Below are 21,070 nucleotides of genomic sequence, written 5' to 3'. Positions count from 1 at the left end.
GCCGACTAGGTCTCGAAGGGCTGTTTCAGTGAAATTGCCTTTACTGTATGCATGCAGCTGCCGCGACAGGCAATCTTGATAAAGGTTGAAAGGCCAATAGGACGAAAATCTCTCGCCTTCGTGTGGTAGGGTTTTCACGCTTTCGGAATGAAAATGACCTTCGTGTCCCTTCATCCCACAGGTATATATAACATGCTGATACAAGCAGAGTATATCTCCTAAGCCAGGGATGCAATCTATGGAACACAGCTTGTAATCTTATCGCTCAAAGGATTTTCGGCTCAGACACAAATTCCCTAATAGCCTCCGACGAATGCATATCAGTGACAACCTCTTCTGGCGCCACGTTGTCCTTTGGAGAATTTCCCGGCAAAAGTGTATCAACGAGTAGTTCCTGTGTTTCATCATTAGACATTGTCCATACATTCTCTGGCTTCTGAATATACCCCATCGTAATAGGTCTCGAGGACAGAATTTTCCTTAGTCTAGAGGCCTCACATGTATCCTCGACGGAGCTGCAGAATTCCACCCATGATTTGTTCTGAGCCTGAGCTCACCCTTATATTCTCTTAGCTCAGCCTTATAGATATCCCAATCGTGTGGTGCTCTAGTGGCTTTCGCTCTGTTAAAGAGTTTTCTGCAGTCCTTCCTTAGACCAAGCAGCTCTCGGGTCCACTGTGGCGGTAGCTGTTTGCCTCCTTGGCTTGGCACTAGGACATGCTGGCACTAGAAGGGATAGATGTGCAGAATTTATGCCGAAAATTATCCCAATCCACCTTTCTTCTGTTTATCCGAGGTACCACTTCTGCAGTATTTTCTTCAAGGCTAAAACTAATATAACGATGATCAGAGAATCTATGGTCATCCAACACATCCCAGTCGCATATTCTTTCACTTATATCTTTCGATACAAAGGTAATATCTAGTACCTCCTGCCTGTTCCTGGTAATAAAGGTCGGTTTATCCCCTTTATTACCGATCGCCAGATTGCAGCTTATAACATATTCGTTGACATCCAAACTTCCCCCTATCTGGTGATGTGCATAAGCATCACTTCCTACAATGAGGCTTTTCTTCCCTACAGAAGCGGCTTTAACCGGCGACTTAGGTTTGAAGGCGGCATATCTGAATCGTGTGCCATATATAGGGAAGCCAGCCTGTAATGAGACTTTGTTATTTCAAGTCCGGTTACTACTTAATCTTCAGAGCTTAGCGACGGAAGAAGAAAAACGTTTAGACTACCCTTGTAAGAATACAGGCTCTGTGTCTCACATTCCCCGTATTCTTGAGTAGTCCACGAACCATTCGGCCACAAACCCATGGTTTCTGGATAAATACCACGTCAAATCCCCCTGCCATCAGGAGGACCTTTAGTGTTGCCGAATCGGCCTTACAATGGTGGAGATTTATCTGTAGAAACCGGACCATAGTTAGGATTCAGAACTTCCACCACTGTTGTGTTAGCCTCGTCTTCTGACTCCACTAGGAGTTCATCCTCATAAGATTCGTTAGAACTTGTCATAAAGAGCTTCCGTACGCATCCAGGGGCAGGTGAGAAAGCTGTGGAACCTATCTTCCTCAGGACACTGGATATTTGTGGTGTGTACGACTTCTCCTTAGATGCTTCAAGAGCTGAAGCTGTCAAAGTACTTTTTGAGTTCCTTGTTTCCTCGCTGGCGCACACCTTGAGCTCAGTCCAGCTGGATAACTCACCCACACTGGGCTTGTCGGGTCCCGTTTCGATACCATCCCCTCCTGTCTTTATTGTGGCTGGGGTATTTTCAGTCTCCTGCAATCGGCCACACTTTAGCGATGTGCTCGATAGTTCCTCAGGCAAGGGTTCAGCAACAACTGCTGAATGGTCTCCTGATTCTCCAAACCCACCGCTTCTATAGGTCTTCAGTTACAACTTGTTGAATCCGTAGGATATAACGCCTTCAGACTTGTTGAGGTCTGCGAGACAGCCGGAGTTTACTGCGAGACAGCCGGAATTTAGTACGAATGCTGCATGTCTCAGGTCATCATCAGCCTCCAGTCGGTGGTTGAAAGATTGGGATTACATTCCCTTAGTCTTCCAAGCCATCGATTCAGGATCTGAGGAAATACTTGGTATCCAAGCATTCGCCATTGGTCGAGAAGGAATATCTTCCTTCTTGACTAAATCTAGTGCTGCACCTGGCCAGAGCTCACCAAGATTTTTTTAGCGCATAACGATACATTTCAATTGAAGGCTAATTGCCTTCGACGATCTACGGTCTTGGCCTCGAAAACTGGAGAAGACCCAGGAAATTCCGCAAGGACGTCGGGGTATACTGATGACAGTATACCCATGCCTAAAAGAACAATAGTAAGGTGGGTCCAAGAACCTTTGCTAATGTCGATGGAGACAGTTTGGTTATGGCAGTTGTCGACAAGGAAGAAGAAGAGGCCTGCATACCTAGGTACCTGAACCAAGTTGTCGACTAGGTATGCAGCCCTGTTTTTCTCCCTTGTCGACAACTGCCATAACCAAACTGTCTCTAGCGAAATTAGCAAAGGTTCTTGGACCCATCTTACCTAGAAATAATTGGAGTGGGATAGTGTCCCAATCCAATTATTCCTAGGTCTGCAGCCCTGTTCTTCTCCCTTGTCGACAACTGTCATCACCAAACTGTCCCTAGCGATATAGCAAAGGTTCTTGGACCCATCTTACTATTGTTCGCCCTAATTTTTTTTAGGCATGGGATGCCCTCCCGTTGACCGCAGACTTTTAGCTGACTGCGGTGCAGTTTCCGAATCTAGACGTGTTGTTCTCTTGGGTGAGTCCCTCTCGCTATTAGTGAGAGTCTTAGGATCATTCACATCAAGCCTGTCAATAGACCTGAGAGCGATGCGTCTTCTTTTATTCCAACCTCTTAGCGTGTTGGCTTGCCGGGGAAGGCCGTTGGCCTATGCAGTTCATAGGCATGCGAAGAAAGAATAGGTTCGGCCTTGTCCTTAAGACTCGAACCAGGTGTCTTCGGCAAAAGCCCCTGCTGACCAGTCGTCTGTTGGCTAGTGAAGCCTGGAGCAGCAGCTCCACCTATCGAGCTTTCAGTAGCAGATGCGTCTTCTATTATTCCAACGTGTTGGCTTGCCGGGGAAGGCCGTTGGCCTAGGCAGTTTATAGGCATGCGAAGAAAGAATAGGTTCAGGGTATCCTGTGAGTCCCTCTCGCTATTAGTGAGAGTCTTAGGATCATTCACATCAAGCCTGTCAATAGACCTGAGAGCGATGCGTCTTCTATTATTCCAACCTCTTAAAGAGCGTGTTGGCTTGCCGGGGAAGGCCGATGCCGATGGCCTATGCAGTTCATAGGCATGCGAAGAAAGAATAGGTTCGGCCTTGTCCTTAAGACTCGAACCAGGTGTCTTCGGCAAAAGCCCCTGCTGACCAGTCGTCTGTTGGCTAGTGAAGCCTGGAGCAGCAGCTCCACCTATCGAGCTTTCTGTAGCAGCTGTTGGGTGGCTCTAGATCTGCCGCTCCACTGGAAACAGACGCAGTTCATCAACCGCCTAATGGATACCTCTATCGCAGCTATCATTGAGTGACTTAAATTTCGGATGACAATTGCGACCTGTAGTTTAAACACAAATTAACATGGACAGACGGACAGACAGACAGACAGGACATAGCTAAATCAGAATCAGAGAGTGATTCTGGGTCGATCGGTATACTTATCAATGGGTCTATATCTCTTCCTTCTGGATGTTACAAACAAATGTACTAATTTATAATACTCTGTACCACAGTAGTGGTGTAGGGTGTAAAATTGTATTTCTATGTGTTGTGATGGGTATAAAAATACTAGTTTCGCTTTCCACTATCAACTGTTCTCAAAAATTCGTATTCGTTTTTATTGCAGTCCATAACATAGGTCACAAACTGTCAAAATGAGTCACTTTGAGCCCAATTCTAATGAAGGGCAAATCACACCATATAGGAAGATACTCCCTGTATTCTATGAGGCTTTTAAAAAGGTTGATTTTAATATGATTTTTGGATATGTCAAGCATGATGGCGATAGCTTTTTTACCGATAACGAGTTGGAATATATAGACAAAAGCGCTTTTGACAAGGCTTTTAATTCTTTCAAGTATGACACAGAGAGCCTTTCTAGCGATTACGAGTTTGAATCTTTAAACGAAAAGGCAAGTGTGCAAACTTTTGCTTGAAACTTCTTATTTCTTATTTAATTTTTTTGCCTTCAGGATAAGAGATCACGGATATACCGTCTGATGTGGGTGTTGCAAACGAAAACGGATAAATTTATTAATCGATTCCTGGATGCCATCTTCAGCGATTATGTTTGGATTGTGAAAAAAATCAAGGGGGTATATGAAAACCACAATGAAGATACAAAAATCTTTCTAAACACACTACATGATATGCAACGTAATAATGAGTTGCACTCTGATTACAATGTGCATCGCACAGACGCGGTGAGTAAAAGTGATATGAGAAGAATGAATCGAATGATACGGTATGACTTCTAGGAATGTGAAGTAGCTGACCCAGTATGCTTCGCCAAAGCCTACACAAAAAAACAAGTAAAAAGCCATAAAGTTCGGCCTGGCCGAACTTTGGATACCCACCACCTCTGGTATGGATGTAAACCACCTTTCGTCATAGTCCGGTGAAAAATGCATAATTAATGCCCCCCCGAAATATGGTACGGCTTGGACCGAATTCGGCACGGAAATTGAATGGTCTAATAAGTACAGGGGACCTAACACATCGGCGACATCGAGCAATAAATGCGCCTTTCATGAGCCCAAGACCTTAAGTCGAAAGATCGATCTATATGACAGCTATATCCAAATCTGGGCCGATATGAGCCAAATTGAAGAATAATGTCGACTGGCCTAACACAACTCACTTTCCCAAATTTCAGCACAATCGGATAATAAATGTAGCTTTTATGGGCCTAAGACCCTAAATCGGCGAATCGGTCTATATGGCAGCTATATCCAAATCTTGACCGATCTGGACCAAATTTTCGGCGACATTGGACAATAAATGCGCTGTTTATGGGCCCAAAACCCTAAGTCGGCGGATCGGTCTATATGACAGCTATATCCACATCTGGACCGATCTGAGCCAAATTGAAGAATAATGTCGACTGGCCTAACACAACTCACTGTCCCGAATTTCAGCACAATCGGATAATAAATGTAGCTTTTATGGGCCTAAGACCCTAAATCGGCAGATCGATCTATATGGCAGCTATATCCAAACCGATCTGGACCAAATTGAACAAAGATTTCGAAGGGCCTAACACAACTCACTGTCCCAAATTTCGGCGACATTGGGCAATAAATGCGCTATTTATGGCCCCAAAACCTTTAATCGAGAGATCTGTCTATATGACAGCTATATCCACATCTGGACTGATCTGGGCCATATTGCAGAAGGAAGTCGAAGGGCCTAACACAACTCACTGTCCCAAATTTCAGCACAATCGGATAATAAATGTAGCTTTAATGGGCCTAAGACCCTAAATCGGCGGATCGGTGTATATGGCAGCTATATCCAAATCTGGACCGATCTGGACTAAATTGAACAAAGATTTCGAAGGGCCTAACACAACTCATTGTCCCAAATTTCGGCGGCATCGAAAAGCAAATGCGCTTTTTATGGGCCCAAAACTATAAATCGAGAGAAAGCTCTATATGGCAGCTATTCCCAAATCTGAACCGATCTCGGCCAAATTGCAGAAGTATGTCGAGGGGCTTAATTTAACTCACTGTACCAAATTTTGGCGGCATCGGACAAAAATGCACCTTTTATGGGCCCAAAACCTTAAATCGAGAGATCGGTCTATGTGACAGCTATATCCACATGTTGAAAGGCCTAACACAAATCACTGTTTTGAGTTTTTGTAAAATCGGACAATAATTGCGCAAGACCTTAAATCGAAAGATCGGTCTATATGGCAACTATATCCAAATCTGGACTGATCTGGGCCAAATTGAAGAAATATGTCGAAAGGCCTACCACAACTCACTGTCTCAAATTTCATCAAAGTCGGATAATAAATGTGGCTTTTATGGGCGTACGACTCTAAATCGGCGGATCGGTGTATATGGGCCCAAAACAACTCGCTGTCCTAAATTTTGGCAAAATCGGACAATAGATGCGCCTTTTACGGGCACAAGACGTTAAGTCAAGAGATCGGTCTTTAAGGCAGCTATATCCAAATCTGGACCGATCAGGTCCAAATAAAGGAAAAAAGTCGACTGGCCTACCACAACTCACTGTCCCAAATTTCAGCAAAAAACTGATAATAATTAAGCGATGTCCGTGCGCCTGTCCGCCCGTCTGTTGTAATCACTTTACAGCCTTAAAAAATTGAGATATAGAGCTGAAATTTGCCGATAAAGGTTCTAATGTTCATTGATGCTTTATTTTTTATCCGATTGCTCAGAAATTTGAAACAGTGCGTTAGTTTAAGCCTCCCGGCATCCGATCTAAACATGGTTTAGATCGGACTATATTTGGATATAGTTGCCATATAGGCCGATCTCCCGATATAGGGTCTGTAGCACATAAAATTTTTATTTTTTCTCCGATTTCGCTGAAATTTGAAACAATGCGTAGTTGTAGGCATCCCAACATAGGACCCAAATATGGTCCAGATCGGACTGTATTTATTTTTAGCTGTCCTATAGACCGATCTGCTGAAAAATTGACTGATGCACATAAAAGCTTTATTTATTACCCGATTTCGCTGAAAATTGAAACAGTGGGTTTTTTAAAGCCTCCCGATATCTGACCTAAATATGTTTAAGATCGGACTATATTTGGATATAGCTGCCATATAGACGGATCTCCCGATAAAGGGTCTAAAGCCCATAAAACTTTATTTTTTATCCGATTTAGCTGAAATTTGAAAAAGTGAGTAGTTTTAGACCTCCCAACATTGGACCCAAATATGATTCAGATCATACTATATATATATATATATAGCTGTCATATAGACGGATCTCCCGATAAAGGGTCTAATGCCCATAAAAGCTTTATTTATTACCCGATTTCGCTGAAATTTGAACTGCGTTGTTTCTAGCCTACCGATATCCGTCCTAAATATGGTTCAGATCGGACTATATTTAGTTATAGCTGCCATGTAGACCGATCTGCCGATTTAGGGTGTGAAGTCCATAAAAGCTTTATTTATTACCCGATTTCGATGAAATTTTATGTAGTGAGTTGTTTTAAGCCTACCGAAAACTATTTCAAATAGGGTTCAGATCTGACTTTGTTTGGATATAGCTGCCATATAATCCGATCTACCGAAACAGGGTGTGAAGCCCATTAAAGCTTTGATTATTGTCCGATTCTTTTTTTTAGTGAATATCCGACATAGTTTTTTTATACCCTCCACCATAGGATGGGGGTATACTAATTTCGTCATTCTGTTTGTAACTACTCGAAATATTCGTCTTAGACCCCATAAAGTATATATATTCTTGATCGTCGTGACATTTTATGTCGATCTAGCCATGTCCGCCCGTCCGTCAGTCTGTCGAAAGCACGCTAACTTTCGAAAGAGTGAAGCTAGCCGCTTGAAATTTTGCACAAATACTTTTTATTAGTGTAGGTCGGTTGGGATTGTAAATGGGCCATATCGGTCCATGTTTTGATATAGCTGCCATATAAACCGATCTCGGGTCTTGATTTCTTGAGCCTCTAGAGGGCGCAATTCTTATCCGATTAGAATGAAATTTTGCACGACGTGTGTTGTTATGATATCCAACAACTTTGCCAAGTATGGTTCAAATCGGTCCATAACCTGATATAGCTGCCATATAAACCGATCTTGGATCTTGACTTCTTGAGCCTCTAGAGGGCGCATTTCTCATCCGATTTGACTGAAATTTTGCACGTGGTGTTTTGGTATCACTTCCAACAACTGTGTTTAGTATGGTTTAAATCGGTTCGTAACCTGATATAGCTGCCCTATAAACCGATCTGAGATCTTGACTTCTTGAGCCTCTAGAGGGCGCAATTCTCATCCGATTTGGCAGAAATTTTGTAAAGCGGCTTCGCCCATGACTTTCAATATACGTGTTTAATATGGTCTGAATCGACCAATAGCTTGATACAACTCCCATATAAACCGATCTCCCGATTTTTCTTCTTGAGCCCCTACAAGGCTCAATTCTTATCCGAATGAACTGAAATATTACACAATGACTTCCACAATGTTCAGCATTCATTTATGGTCCGATCGATCGAACTTTAACTTGATATAACTCCCATAGCATAACAGTTCTTATTCAATATTCTCTGTTTGCCTAAAAAGAGATACCGCGCATAGAATTCGACAAATTCGATCCATGGTAGAGGGTATATAAAATTCAGCCCGGCCCAACTTAGCACGCTCTTACATGTTTTATATTACTTTCAAGTGTATATCCATAGAGGCATGGGGCGGATTAATATCGTACAACAATAAGAAGTAAATGTAAAAATTTCAAGCACCTTCACAGACGGATGGACGGACACGGATATATTGATTAGGAATTTATTTATTTTATGCGGTCGTATATCAATTTTTCGAGGTGTTACAATCGGAGTGACTAGATTTTTTGGTTGTCTCTTATTTTTTCAGTATTTGACTTTGTGCGACTATTTACGCCTCCTAAAGAACGAAGGAGGTGATAGCGTGGTTCTGCATGGTGAACTGCGTAGCGGCAAAAAATGGTTGGCCATCGATGTTTGCTGTGATTATTTGGTAATGAAAAAAATGAATTTTAAAATCTACTGGATTGATTGCCTTAATTGCGCACGTCCACATGGGGACTACAATGCCTTGAAATCCCTAATGATTCAACTCAATCCGGATTATGTTTTCCAAGATCACACGGAAAAAATCACCACTCTGAAGCTCGATATTGAGCATCTATTGCAATCCGAAGAATTCAACAAATGTTTGCTGGTACTGGCCAATGTGCAAAATGTGAAGGCTGCGAATGTTTTTAGTTTCGGCTGTAAACGTTTGATAATCACACGTCATAGAAAAGTACACGATTCCGAGAAATTCAAGTACAAAATGAGCCTTGACTGCCATCAAGGTTTGGATTTATGCGAATTTTATTTGCTTTTGGACAAGTATATTGAATGGGATTGGCGTGAAAGCAAATTATCACAAGCCAATGATATCTATCATTCCATCAGTGGAGATCCCTACACGTTGACCATAATAGCTCAACAAATATTAAACGAGGAGAATTCAAATTGGACCGAATGGAAAAAGAGCCTGCACAAAATTCCGTAAGTAGTGATAATTTTGGAACATAAATTTCCTTATAGTAGGATAAACATCTTTAAGCCGAAACAAATTTTGAGATAATTTCCTAATGTGTGTGGATATAAACTCCGTATGAAGTTAGTGAAGACACAAACCAGGTACATCCTATACAGTCTCGTTTCATGACATTTCCTATAGTTAAAGAAAGAAATGGAAACAAATGTCCATAGCAAAGCAATTGATTACTTGTTGGTATGTAGAGCGCACAACAAGCCGATATTGGCATAGGGCGTATAAGTATTGCTCATGCTCTTTTCAACCTAACACCTAAACGAATGCAATTTCGACAACATTTTCTATAGTTACAGAATGAAAGCAAAGAAATTCTAACACAACTTCCTATAGCAAAGACCATCGAAACCATTCTGTCACTCCAACAGGAACATCTGTATCGTTTTCGCCGCCGACTGAGGCTCTTCGGTTGACCAGATTTAATTCTAGTCAACATTTAGTTTCTCTTGCTGCCCCGGCTGGTATCGATACTACCTTGACTGATTTGGGACCATTGCTCGGTGAACGAAATGGCCTATCTAGCTGTATAAAATCAATTTCTAACAAGTAACGAGTCAACAAACATCCCACATTCAATATATGAAAGCTATTTGAAAAGTGTGAATAGAACCTTGTACGACTTAAATGGTCGCTACTACACACTTTAGGGGCCATATCGGATGAGAGATATATCGGATATATGTCTAAATCTGGACTAACTTTAATGAAATGTTAGCACACCTGCTAGGACGTTAAACTATGTCAGCTATATCTAATTCGGTTTGTAACGGTTTTCAGCAAAATCGGATAAGAATTGCGCCCTCTAGAGGCTCAAGAAGTCATCATCCGAGATTGGTTTATATGGCAGCTTTATCAAAACATGGACCATTTACAATCGCAACCGACTATTTGTGCAAAATTTCCAGCGGCTAGCTTTATTCTTTCGGAAGTTAGCATGAGGACGGACATGGCTAAATCGACTTGGAATGTGAAAACGGTCAAGAATATATGTACTTGTTGGGTCTCTGATCAATATTTCGAGGTGTTACAAACGGAATGACGAAATCAGTATACGCCCATTCTATGGTGGAGGGTATAATAATTCAACACATAGCCGTTATTCTATTTTCATTCTTATATCCTACGCCACCACTGTGGTACAGGGTATTATAGATTTGTGCATTTGTTTGCAACGCTAAGAAGGAGAAGAGCTAGGCCCATGGCTAAGCACACCGATCGACTCAGAATCACTTTCTGATTCGATTAAGCCATGTCCGTCTGTGGGTCCATGTATTCTTGTAATCAAATTGCAGGTCACAAAATTTTGCACATGTCACTTTTTTGACCCAAGGACAAACGCTATTTATTTTGAAAAAAATCGGATCATATTTAGATATAGCTCCCACATATATATCTTTCATCCGATATGGCCGTTTAAGGCTGTAGAAGCCACAATTTTCGTCCGATCTTTACGAAATTTCGCATTGGGTATTTTATTTGAGGTCTACATATGCGTGGAAAATTTCATAAAAATCGGTTCAGATTTAGATATAGCTCCCACATATATATCTTTCATCCGATATGGCCGTTTAAGGCTGTAGAAGCCAAAATTTTCGTCCAATCATTACAAAATTTGGCATTGAGTATTTTATTTAAGGTCTACATACGGGTGCAAAATTTCATAAAAATCGGTTCAGATTTAGATATAGCTCCCATATATATGTATCACCCGATTTGCACTTAAATGGCCATAGTTGCTACAATTTTAGACCGATCTGCACAAAACTTGACACGGACTGTTTTGCCACTAATCTTAACACTTCTGGAATTTCATCAAAATGGATTCAGATTAAGATATAGCTCCCATGTATATCTTTCATCCGATTTGAACTATTAAGGCCGTAAAAGCCACAATTTTGATCCGATCTTCACCAAATGTGGCGTGGAGTCGTTTTTATGAAGTCTCAGTGTATGTGCAAAATTTCAAAAAAAATCGATTTAGATTTAGATATATCCATCTATCTATCTTGGGTCTTGACTTCTTGAGCCTCTAGAGGGCGCAGTTCTTAACCGATTGGAATGAAATTTTGCACGACGTGGTTCGCTAGGACTTCCCACAACTGTGCCAAGTATGGTTTAAATCGTTTCATAACCTGATATAGCTGCCATGTAAACCGATTTTGGGTCTTGACTTCTTGAGCCTCTAGAGTGCGCAATTCATATCCGATTGGAATGAAATTTTGCACGACGTGTTTTGTTATGATATCCAACAACTGTGTCGAGTATGGTTGAAAGCGGTTTATAACCTGGTATAGCTGCCATATAAACCGATCTTGGGTCTTGACTTCTTGAGCCTCTAGAGTGCGCAATTCCTATCCGATTGGAATGAAATTTTGCATGACGTATTTTGTTATGATATCTAACAACTGTGCCAAAATAGGTTCAAATCGGTGCATAGCCTGATATAGCTGCCATATACACTGATCTGGGATCTTGCAGTATATATCCGATGCATGACACACGGTCTAAATCCCCAATTTTTGCCAGTGTCTCTCTTGCAGGTGTATAGGGCAAGAGTTGCCTTTCTTGCCCTTTCCAAAATGTTGGATTTGAAGTTCAATTTCCTGTCCAACAAAACACCAAGGTATTTTGGGCTTTCTGTAAATGGAACATTCTCTCCTCTCAAGAAGATAGGTGCCACTGTGGGGGACTTGTTTCTCCTACTGAAAAGAACTACTTCTATCGTGCACGGATTTTCTTCTAGACCCATTTCGCTGTTACACGTAGAGCTTCCTGAAGTATATCTCTTAGAGTGCTGAGAAACTTTCTATATTGTTAATGACCAATGGGTGTACTCTGAAGAAATAGAACTGGTCATATCGAAAGAGTTACCCAACCACTGCAGCGGAGATCTTTGCAATTAAGGAAGTGGTTATTGTTGTAGCAGTTCGTTGTGTTCTATCTTCCGTCTGTTGAATGTCAATATCCAGGGTCTTTGCGACTAAGATACGGTGCGTCCACAGGGTTCTGCGTCTGAGTCGAGTGGATCTGGCTTGGCAGTAAAACAGGTGACGTGTATCGTGTGGTCCCTAGTTACAAACGGGACATACATCTTGCATGCCGCCATCAATCCTTGCTCTGCAGGAGTTGAGGCGGCTACATCTGCCGGAACGTAATTAAGACAGAACTACTCTGGCTTGCCGGGGGAGGTCAATTTCTTCAATGGTAGGCGGTCGTTCTCCAAGAACGTTCTCAACCGCCATCTATTTACATGCTTGATATGCCGCTTGTTCTAGAGGTTCTCTCTTGTAGCGCTGAACCTCAGGCTCTAGATCATGTAGATCTACATTAAGGCTTCTGGGCGGTGTAAGTGGTGGAATGGCTAAGATATAATATCGTAACGACGATTGGCATAAATATCTTCTCAGACAGCCAGGCAACCATTAAATCTCTGGAGAAAGTATTTCTGAGAAGAAAAACCTCCCTCGATTATCGCAGATCTCTCAACGAGATGGCTGAACAGTTCAAAATTCATCTATTCTGGGTGCTGGGCTACAGAGATATCCCAGGGAATTGTAAAGCGGACGAGCTTGCGGGACTAGGAACTACCCTACACATTCCAGGGATACTGGAATCTGTGAGTATGCCTCTAGCGACATGTGAGCTAGGTTTTCAGGACCAGGCTCGAAGAACAACGAATGATAGCTGGCCACAAAGAGGGGGCTGTCAGCATTCCAAAACTATGTGCCCTAATCTAGACTTGAAGAGGTCTACCGCTTTGCTGTCATTGGCCAGAACAGACGTCTCACTGTCACTGTCTAGTCGGAAAACTTTCTGACAGAATGAAGGTTGTCAGCAACGACTTTTGCAGAAGCTGTGAGGACATTGAAGAAGAAGAGACTATAGAACACCTTCTGTGTGTGTGGAGTTCCACTTTAGGCTCTCATTTCTTTGAGAACTTGTCTGATTTAGCTAATGTGAACATTCGCAAGTTGTTGGACTTTTTAAAGCGATTTGGAAGGTTCAACGGTAGGAACTAGAAGGCATATTCCTTCTTCTATTCCTGTGCTATCACAATGGACGAAAAAGTCTAAGTGAGTCTGATGGTAGACTCTGCCACTTAAACCTAACCTAACCTAATACCCGTTACGCTTTTGTAGGTCTTGTCCAATCCTTGAAATTTCTTTGCTATAGGAAAATTTTTCACATTGGTCAAAATGGTACTGATGAAAGAGTGTCACCTCTACCCATGTAGCAGTGAGATTGGCCATCCTATGGTAAAAAATATTTTATTTCTAGTATTCTAGATGAACAGTTAATAGAAGACATAAACAACACTCTGCAGATGCTGAGCCCAGGGCACCGTCAACTTTTTGCCACTTTATCGATATTTCCCCATTTTGTCAAAATACCAGCTCAAGTAAGTATGTTCTGCTAAGGGAAACTTTTTCTATTGATTCTTATCCTCCCTTTTCTCCCAGCTCTTGGCGGTCCTGTGGGCAATGGAACTAAATGAGGCCAAGAAAATCTTATGCGAATTCCAAAAGACATCACTTTTACAAATAGAGATTCCAGACCATGACCATGAATCAATGATATGCAGCCTTAAATATTTTTACAGTCCGTATATAAGCAATTGTCCAACAATGAAGTCTCAAATCGACGTCCAGCAGCTGCATCGTGGTGTGGTGGATTATTACAAGTGAGTTGTGAATAGCTGTTATAGAAATCTTAACACTCCGTTTGTAACGCCCTTCAAAGTCTTGGCCGAAATTTTGCACGTATTATTCTATTATGATTTCCCACATTCGTGGTAAGTATGGCCCACATCACTTGATATAGCTGACATATAAACTGATCTCCAGATTAGTCTTGTTAAGGCACAAAGAACCTTAAAGTTTTGTCCGATTTAAAAGAATTTTTTTTTAAGTAAATCAAATATGTGCTAAATTTTAAGTAAAGTCCATGTTGGAGGGTTCCACAAGTTTCAGCGCGGCCGACCTTAGCACATTTGTAATTGTTATACCTAGCACTGAAGGATGGGGGTATATTCATCTTGTCATTCCGTTTACAACACATCGAAATATCCATTTCCGACCATATAAAGTATATATATATATATATATTCTTGATCAGATTACAAATCTAAGACGATCTAGCCATGTCCGTCTGTCCGTCCGTCTGTCTGTCCGTCCGTCTGTCCGTCCGTCTGTCCGTCCGTCTGTCCGTCCGTCTGTCCGTCCGTCTGTCCGTCCGTCTGTCCGTCCGTCTGTCCGTCCGTCTGTCCGTCTGTCCGTCCGTCTGTCCGTCCGTCTGTCCGTCCGTCTGTCCGTCCGTCTGTCCGTCCGTCCGTCTGTCCGCCCGTCTGTCCGTCCGTCTGTCCGTCCGTCTGTCCGTTCGTCCGTCTGTCTGCATTTATTGTCCGATTTTGCCGAAATTTGGGGCAGTAAGATGTGCTTGGCCCTTCGACAACTTTTCGCAGTTTGGCCCAGATCAGTCCAGATTTGGATATAGCTGCCATATAGACCGATCTCTCGATTTAAGGTTTCAGGCCCATAAAAAGCGCATTTATTGTCCGATTTTGGGGCAGTGAATTGTGTTAGGACCTTCGACATCCTTTTTTAATTTGACCTCAATCGGTCCAGATTAGAGTAAAGCTGCCATATAGACCGATCCTCTGAGTTAAGGTTTTGGGACCTCAAAAGGCGCATTTATTGTCCGATGTCGCAGAAATTTGGGACAGTGAGTTAAGTTAAGCGCCTCGGCATACTTCTGCAATATAGCACAGATCGGTCCAGATTTCCATATAGCAGCCATTTCGACCGATATCTCGATTTAAGGTTTTAGGCTTATAAAAAACGCATTTATTGTCTGATGTCACCGAAACTTGGGACGGTGAGTTAAGTTAAGCCCTTCGGCATTCTTCTTCATTTTGGTTCAGGTCGGTCCAGATTTGGATATAGCTGCCCTATAGACCGATCTCTCGATTTAAGGTTTTAGGCTTATAAAAAATGCATTTATTGTCTGGTGTCACCGAAACTTGGGACGGTGAGTTATGTTAAGCCCTTTGGCATTCTTCTTCATTTTGGTTCAGGTCGGTCCGGATTTGGATATAGCTGCCCTAGAGACCGATCTCTCGATTTAAGGTTTTAGGCTCATAAAACGCATTTATTGTCTGATGTCACCGAAACTTGCGACGGTGAGTTAAGTTAAGCCCTTCGACATCCTTCTTCAATTTGGCCCAGATCGGTTCAGATTTGAATATATCTGCCATATAGACCGATCTTTTGAGTTAAGGTTTTGGGCCCACAAAAGGCGCATTTATTGTCCGATGTCGCCGAAATTTGGGACAGTGAGTTGTGTTAAGCCCTTCGGCATTCTTCTTCATTTTGGTTCAGGTCGGTCCGGATTTGGATATAGCTACCATATAGACCGATCTCTCGATTTAAGATTTTGGGGCCATAAAATGAGCACTTATTGTCCGATTTCATTGAAGTTTGACACAGTGACTTATGTTGGGCTTCTCGACATCCGTGTTGCACATGCTTCAGATCGGTTTATTTTGAGATATAACTAATAAAAAGTTCCATATTTTGTTATACACAATTGAGCAATGACTTGTTCTTATTAGTATTTGCTCCAAATCGGAACATATTTCAGTTGCTATGGGGCATAAGGTATGCATTTTTCACCGGATTTTGACGAAAGGTGTTTTACATAGATACCCGAGGTGGTGGGAATCCAAAATTCGGCCCGTCCGAACTTAGCACATTTTTAATTATTTTTTAAATGTCATGATGCTAAAAAATTTTCATTTTTCTGTATAGAATTGGAAAACACTTGGAATATCGAAAGGAAGTTGACTTATATTTTGGACCACCATTCGATGACTATTTCTTTAGGTGTATTGGCTATCACCTGCATGGAGCGAAATATATGCATCTCTTCCCCAAACTCTATAAGGATCTGGTTTTTCTAGGCCACAAAATGCGACGTCTGGGTCTGGACAATACCATTTCGGATCTAAATATTTATAAATCTGATATCCTGGATGATAGTCCTGAAACATTGTTGGACGATATGGTTTTGCTGTTGACCAATATAGAGGAGAAACTCTTAAATGAGCCAATCTGTTATTTATTGCAGTATGCGTCGCAAAGCGATAAGGATAGTATTAGAGAATTGGCCCTGCAGCAAATAGCGAGGTTTCCGCAACATGAATGGTGTGAAAGTCGTGAAATAATGTAAGTGATGTTTTTTGAATAATTTCTATAATAAGAAAACAAAAATTTAACATGTTTTATTCCTATATCAAAAAACAAAAAATGTTGACCAAATTTTAAACATATATAAATATGGCACTTTTTATTGTAGCAAACAAATTTTTGTTCACAACTTCCCACAGCAAAGATTTTTGTCGCCGACTGAGGGGACTCTTCCAGGCCGAGGCAAGTGACGTTTCCGCTATGTCCAGATTGCTTTTCTCCCCTTCCCCGGCTGATATCGGTACTACTTTCAGCTGGTTGAGACTATTGGCTCAACATGTGCGAATACATTCCCGGGCCCTCCGCCCAACATCTTAGTAGACTTCTTGGCCAAATACTGCAATTCGATTTCTTCTCAATGTCCGAATAGCCTCTCATTTTGAAGGAGCATTATGTGCCGCCATCTCAAATTGTTAAGCTTTGGATTGCTCAGTGGACTTCGAATGGGTTGCCAAACCTATGTGAGATAGTGGACTGGACATGGCGGTATCATGCATCTTCACAGATCCATGCACGCTTTGCTCTGCTTCTATGGTTCTGTAGTGATTTCTAGATCCTCGTGGAACAAAGTAAGATACTCCATCATGCCCTTTGGAACACTCTCCTGACTGTGTTTAGTCCAGCAATCTATAGAACAAGCTTATCTGGCTCATTATTTTGCGCGGTTAATTCCCTGTATCGTGCTACAGATCAGGGATCCAGAGAGCGAACCTATTTTACGTTCTGAAATTTTTCATAAAATGTTTTGTTTGACCTTCCAACAACTGTGTCAAGTATGGTTGGAATGGGTTCATCTCCTGAAGTTTATGTGATTTAGCTGAAATTTTGCTCAATAACTATCACAATGGTCTCCATCATTCAAACGATGTATGGCCTCAATTGGCCTATAACCTGATATCGCTTTAATAGCACGACAAATTTTATCCATTATCCTTTGTTTGCCTTTCAAGAGATACCGGGCCAAGAACTTGACAAAAATCGCTATCCATGTAGATTTGGCATGCTGTTAGTTGTTAAAAGTTTCGAATGTGTTTGGGAGAGTGTTTGCCACTATCACCAACTATCCTGGAACCATGTTCAAGAAATATGCCATCTTCTCTTTGCTTAGTCCCTGATTACCTTTATTGGGTACCTTCCTTATTTTGGGTACCTTCTTCTTTATACCCTACACCACCACTGTGGTACAGGGTATTATAGATTTGTGCATTTGTTTACAACGCTAAGAAGGAGAAGAGCTAGACCCATCGATAAGTATACGGATCGGCTCAGAATCACTTCCTGATTCGATTTTGTCTATGTCCGTCTGTCTGTCTGTCCATGTATTCTTGTAATCAAGGTACAGGTAGCTTTTGTTGTCCGATTTTTACAAAATTTAGTATAAGTGTCTTTCTTGGTCCAAGGACGAACGCTATTGATTTAAAAAAAAAAATCGGTACAGATTTAGATATAGCTCCCATATATATCTTTCATCCGATATGAACTTTTAAGGCTGTAGAAGCCACAATTTTGGTCCGATCTTTACAAAATTTGGTATGGGGCGTTTTATTCAACGTCCTCATATGTGTGCAAAGTTTTATAAAAATCGGTTCAGATTTAGATATAGCTCCCATATATATTTTTCATCCGTTATGACCTCTTAAGGCTGTAGAAGCCACAATTTCCTTTCGATCTTTACAAAATTTGGCACGAAGTGCATTTTGTCACGTCCCAATATGTGTGCAAAATTTTATCATAATCGGATCAGATTTAGATATAGCTCCCATATATATTTTTCATCCGATATGGCCTATTAAGGATGCAGAAGCCACAGTTTTTATCCGATCTTTACAAAATTTGGCATGGGCCAATTTATTCAACGTTCTCATATGTGTGCAAAGTTTCATAAAAATCGGTCCAGCTTTAGATATAGCTCCCGTTTATCGTTTGAGTCATACCCCACCAGTGGACTATGACCCTACTTTAGCGATTAGACGGTCTAAGATTAACCTGCAGTTGACCAGTCGTAAAGACTTCTTTGCTATAGGAAATTTTGTCACATTTGACAGAACGTGCTGACGAAAGATTGCCAATCAAACAAGAAACGCTTTATCATTGTACTAGTGGAGAGGTTTGCCCCTCCCCTATAGTAATGAAAATTTTTGATTTCTAGAATCACGGATAAAAGGACCAGACGATATGCAGTAAACTTACTGGAGAAATTGAATCCGGTCGAACGAAAACTTTATGCCACTTTATCCATATTTCCATACTTTGCGAAAATCCCAAACGAAGTAAGTAAGCTCTCGAAAATAAACTTTAACTTTATTTATGCTTAGCCTCGTTTTCCTTCCAGCTATTGTCAGTTCTGTGGAAAGTAGAACCAATTCGTGCCTGCAATGTTAAAAGTAAATTTCTCGCTACTGGCTTAATAGCACTGCTAGAAGACGAGACAAAAATTTGCCTTCAATATGTCTTGAGTTCGTACATCAAGAATGAGCTAAACAAACGGTATTATATCGACGCTCAGCAGCTGCATCGTGATGTGTTGGATTTTTACACGTAAGTTGGGAATAGTTGTCCTTCCAATGCCATGAGGCTAAACAATTTTCCTTTAATCTGTGCAGACGTAATCATTGGTTAGCCGAAGACTATTACTACAGGTGGATAGGCTATCACATGCTGGGGGCGAAGTTGTTCCATCGTTTCCCCAATACCTATATGGATCTTCATTTTCTAGAAAAGAAAATGCGTAATGTGGGTCTGGCAAATACCATTTTAGATCTAAATCATTATGAGCTCCACCTCAGTATTGATGGTGGTCCTCGCAACTTGTTGAACCATGTGATTTTGTTTTTGACCAAAGTCGAAAAGGTACTCCTACAGGATGCTTATGGTTCTTTAATCGACTATGCCCTGAAGAGCGAAGAGGATGGTATCAGAGATCTGGCACAGCAAAAAATGAATTGCGTTCAGCGATGTTTGGAAGTTTCGATACTAACGGAGGCTTGTCAAATAATACGCTTCCTGGATTCCGACACTTGCATAGCATATCGACGAGACAACCAATTATTTTTTTTGTACGACATAAATCTAAGGAAACACTTGCAGCCGATAGTATTAATGAGCCATCCGCCGGAGGATGAGCTAATTGATATAAAAATTTTCAATGCCAACCAACACTTGTTGACTATGGATTCAAAGGGCCAACTGATGTTTTGGAAATTTTCTAAGGAACTAAGGCACATTTTGCATGATCGTCGCAATAAAACAATTATCCACTTTAAGCAATTCATCGTGGAGTGTAAGCTTCTGCAAAACATAAGCAATCTTCTATCGCAGCCCGTGGCGGCCTTTCGCTTGGAAGGCGACCATAAACTACTTGTGGCCCTCGACAACGGCGATATCGTTGAGCTCGACTGGAAGTCGGAGGATTTACTAGAAATTGAAAGCTATATGACTTGTCAAACAGAGATTCAGCACATAAAATGTGTCTCCAGCATACAACATTCCCATTGGATGGTCTTGAACAGCAATGACAAAGACACCATCGATATAGAATTTATCAATAAGCACAACAAGCGTAAAGAAAGCATAAACTTAAAGTGGCCCCAGAACTTGTCCAAGTTTATTTACCACGAAGCAAATGGCAACGATATTTTATTGGTATTCGAGAAATCCATAGTGCGCTTGAAAGTAGAATGTAAACCATTCCTTGTCAGTGCTGCTGTTACCCTATTCGAAACATCTGACTTCAATATCACCAGTGCCAAATCTTCCTTGAGGCACAAGTATCTGGTGGTGGGTTCCGATAGGGGACTATATCTCTTCGATTTAGACAAGCGATGTGAACCTATGCGATCTCTGATCGATGAGAATATAAACTCGATAGACATTTACGATCCCAATGATAAGAACTACATATGTAAGGTTATTTGTTGCAAACAACATGTACTTAAATATTTTTATCGCTAAATTTACTTCCAAAAGAAAAAAAGACTTGAATTTCTATACCTCCAATAATGTTATGCGTTTTCTTCTCTTGAATTCCATCATTCAGTTAAACTCGAACGAAAATGCGGCAAGCTCTCTGTTATGGGAGCTCTTTGAGCGTCATCAACCTCCAATTGATCCTACTCGCCATCCCAGCGAAATTGGAGCTGCGATTTGAACTTTATTACACCCACTGCCTAATAATGGGGGTGTATTCATTTTATTCACTTGCCGTATCGATTTAACATAAGTGAGCTCGTAATCCTATGTGTCCCGTTATGATACCAATAGCTATACCGACCTCCTTCTTGCTTGCTTTCAGTAATAGCCTCGTCTTCTCACGATCTGGATCACCCCATAGGATTTTCGCCTTAACTCGATCTGCGTCGACCCGAAAGGCTTCGGGTTAACCAAGTTTATTGATGGCAGTCCTCTGGCTTTCACCGCCAAATCGTCTGGACTTTCATTTCCCCTAAGTCCATTATGGCCCGGCACCCAAACGATGCGGATTTTG

The 21,070-nt window shown here is 41.4% G+C and overlaps 1 protein-coding gene across 1 annotated transcript in view; it reads left to right on the top strand.

Annotated features, from left to right (window-relative positions):
• LOC106093860 (uncharacterized) overlaps window positions 1-20,734 on the top strand; it is a 28,448-nt gene extending 7,714 nt beyond the window's left edge. The window contains exons 2-11 of the mRNA XM_013261024.2: window positions 3,884-4,169; window positions 4,230-4,460; window positions 8,633-9,294; window positions 13,622-13,742; window positions 13,804-14,024; window positions 16,150-16,566; window positions 18,737-18,857; window positions 18,920-19,125; window positions 19,191-20,488; window positions 20,562-20,734. Of these exons, the coding sequence (XP_013116478.2) occupies window positions 3,912-4,169; window positions 4,230-4,460; window positions 8,633-9,294; window positions 13,622-13,742; window positions 13,804-14,024; window positions 16,150-16,566; window positions 18,737-18,857; window positions 18,920-19,125; window positions 19,191-20,488; window positions 20,562-20,734 (3,708 nt within the window). The 5' untranslated portion in view covers window positions 3,884-3,911. The remainder of the gene's footprint in view (window positions 1-3,883; window positions 4,170-4,229; window positions 4,461-8,632; window positions 9,295-13,621; window positions 13,743-13,803; window positions 14,025-16,149; window positions 16,567-18,736; window positions 18,858-18,919; window positions 19,126-19,190; window positions 20,489-20,561) is intronic.
• The last annotated feature ends 336 nt before the right edge of the window (window positions 20,735-21,070 follow it).

The sequence above is a fragment of the Stomoxys calcitrans genome, chromosome 5 (assembly GCF_963082655.1).
Source record: "Stomoxys calcitrans chromosome 5, idStoCalc2.1, whole genome shotgun sequence".
Lineage (NCBI taxonomy): Eukaryota > Metazoa > Arthropoda > Insecta > Diptera > Muscidae > Stomoxys > Stomoxys calcitrans.
Note: the sequence above shows the minus strand (reverse complement) of the source record. Positions and strands in the feature narration are given on the sequence as shown.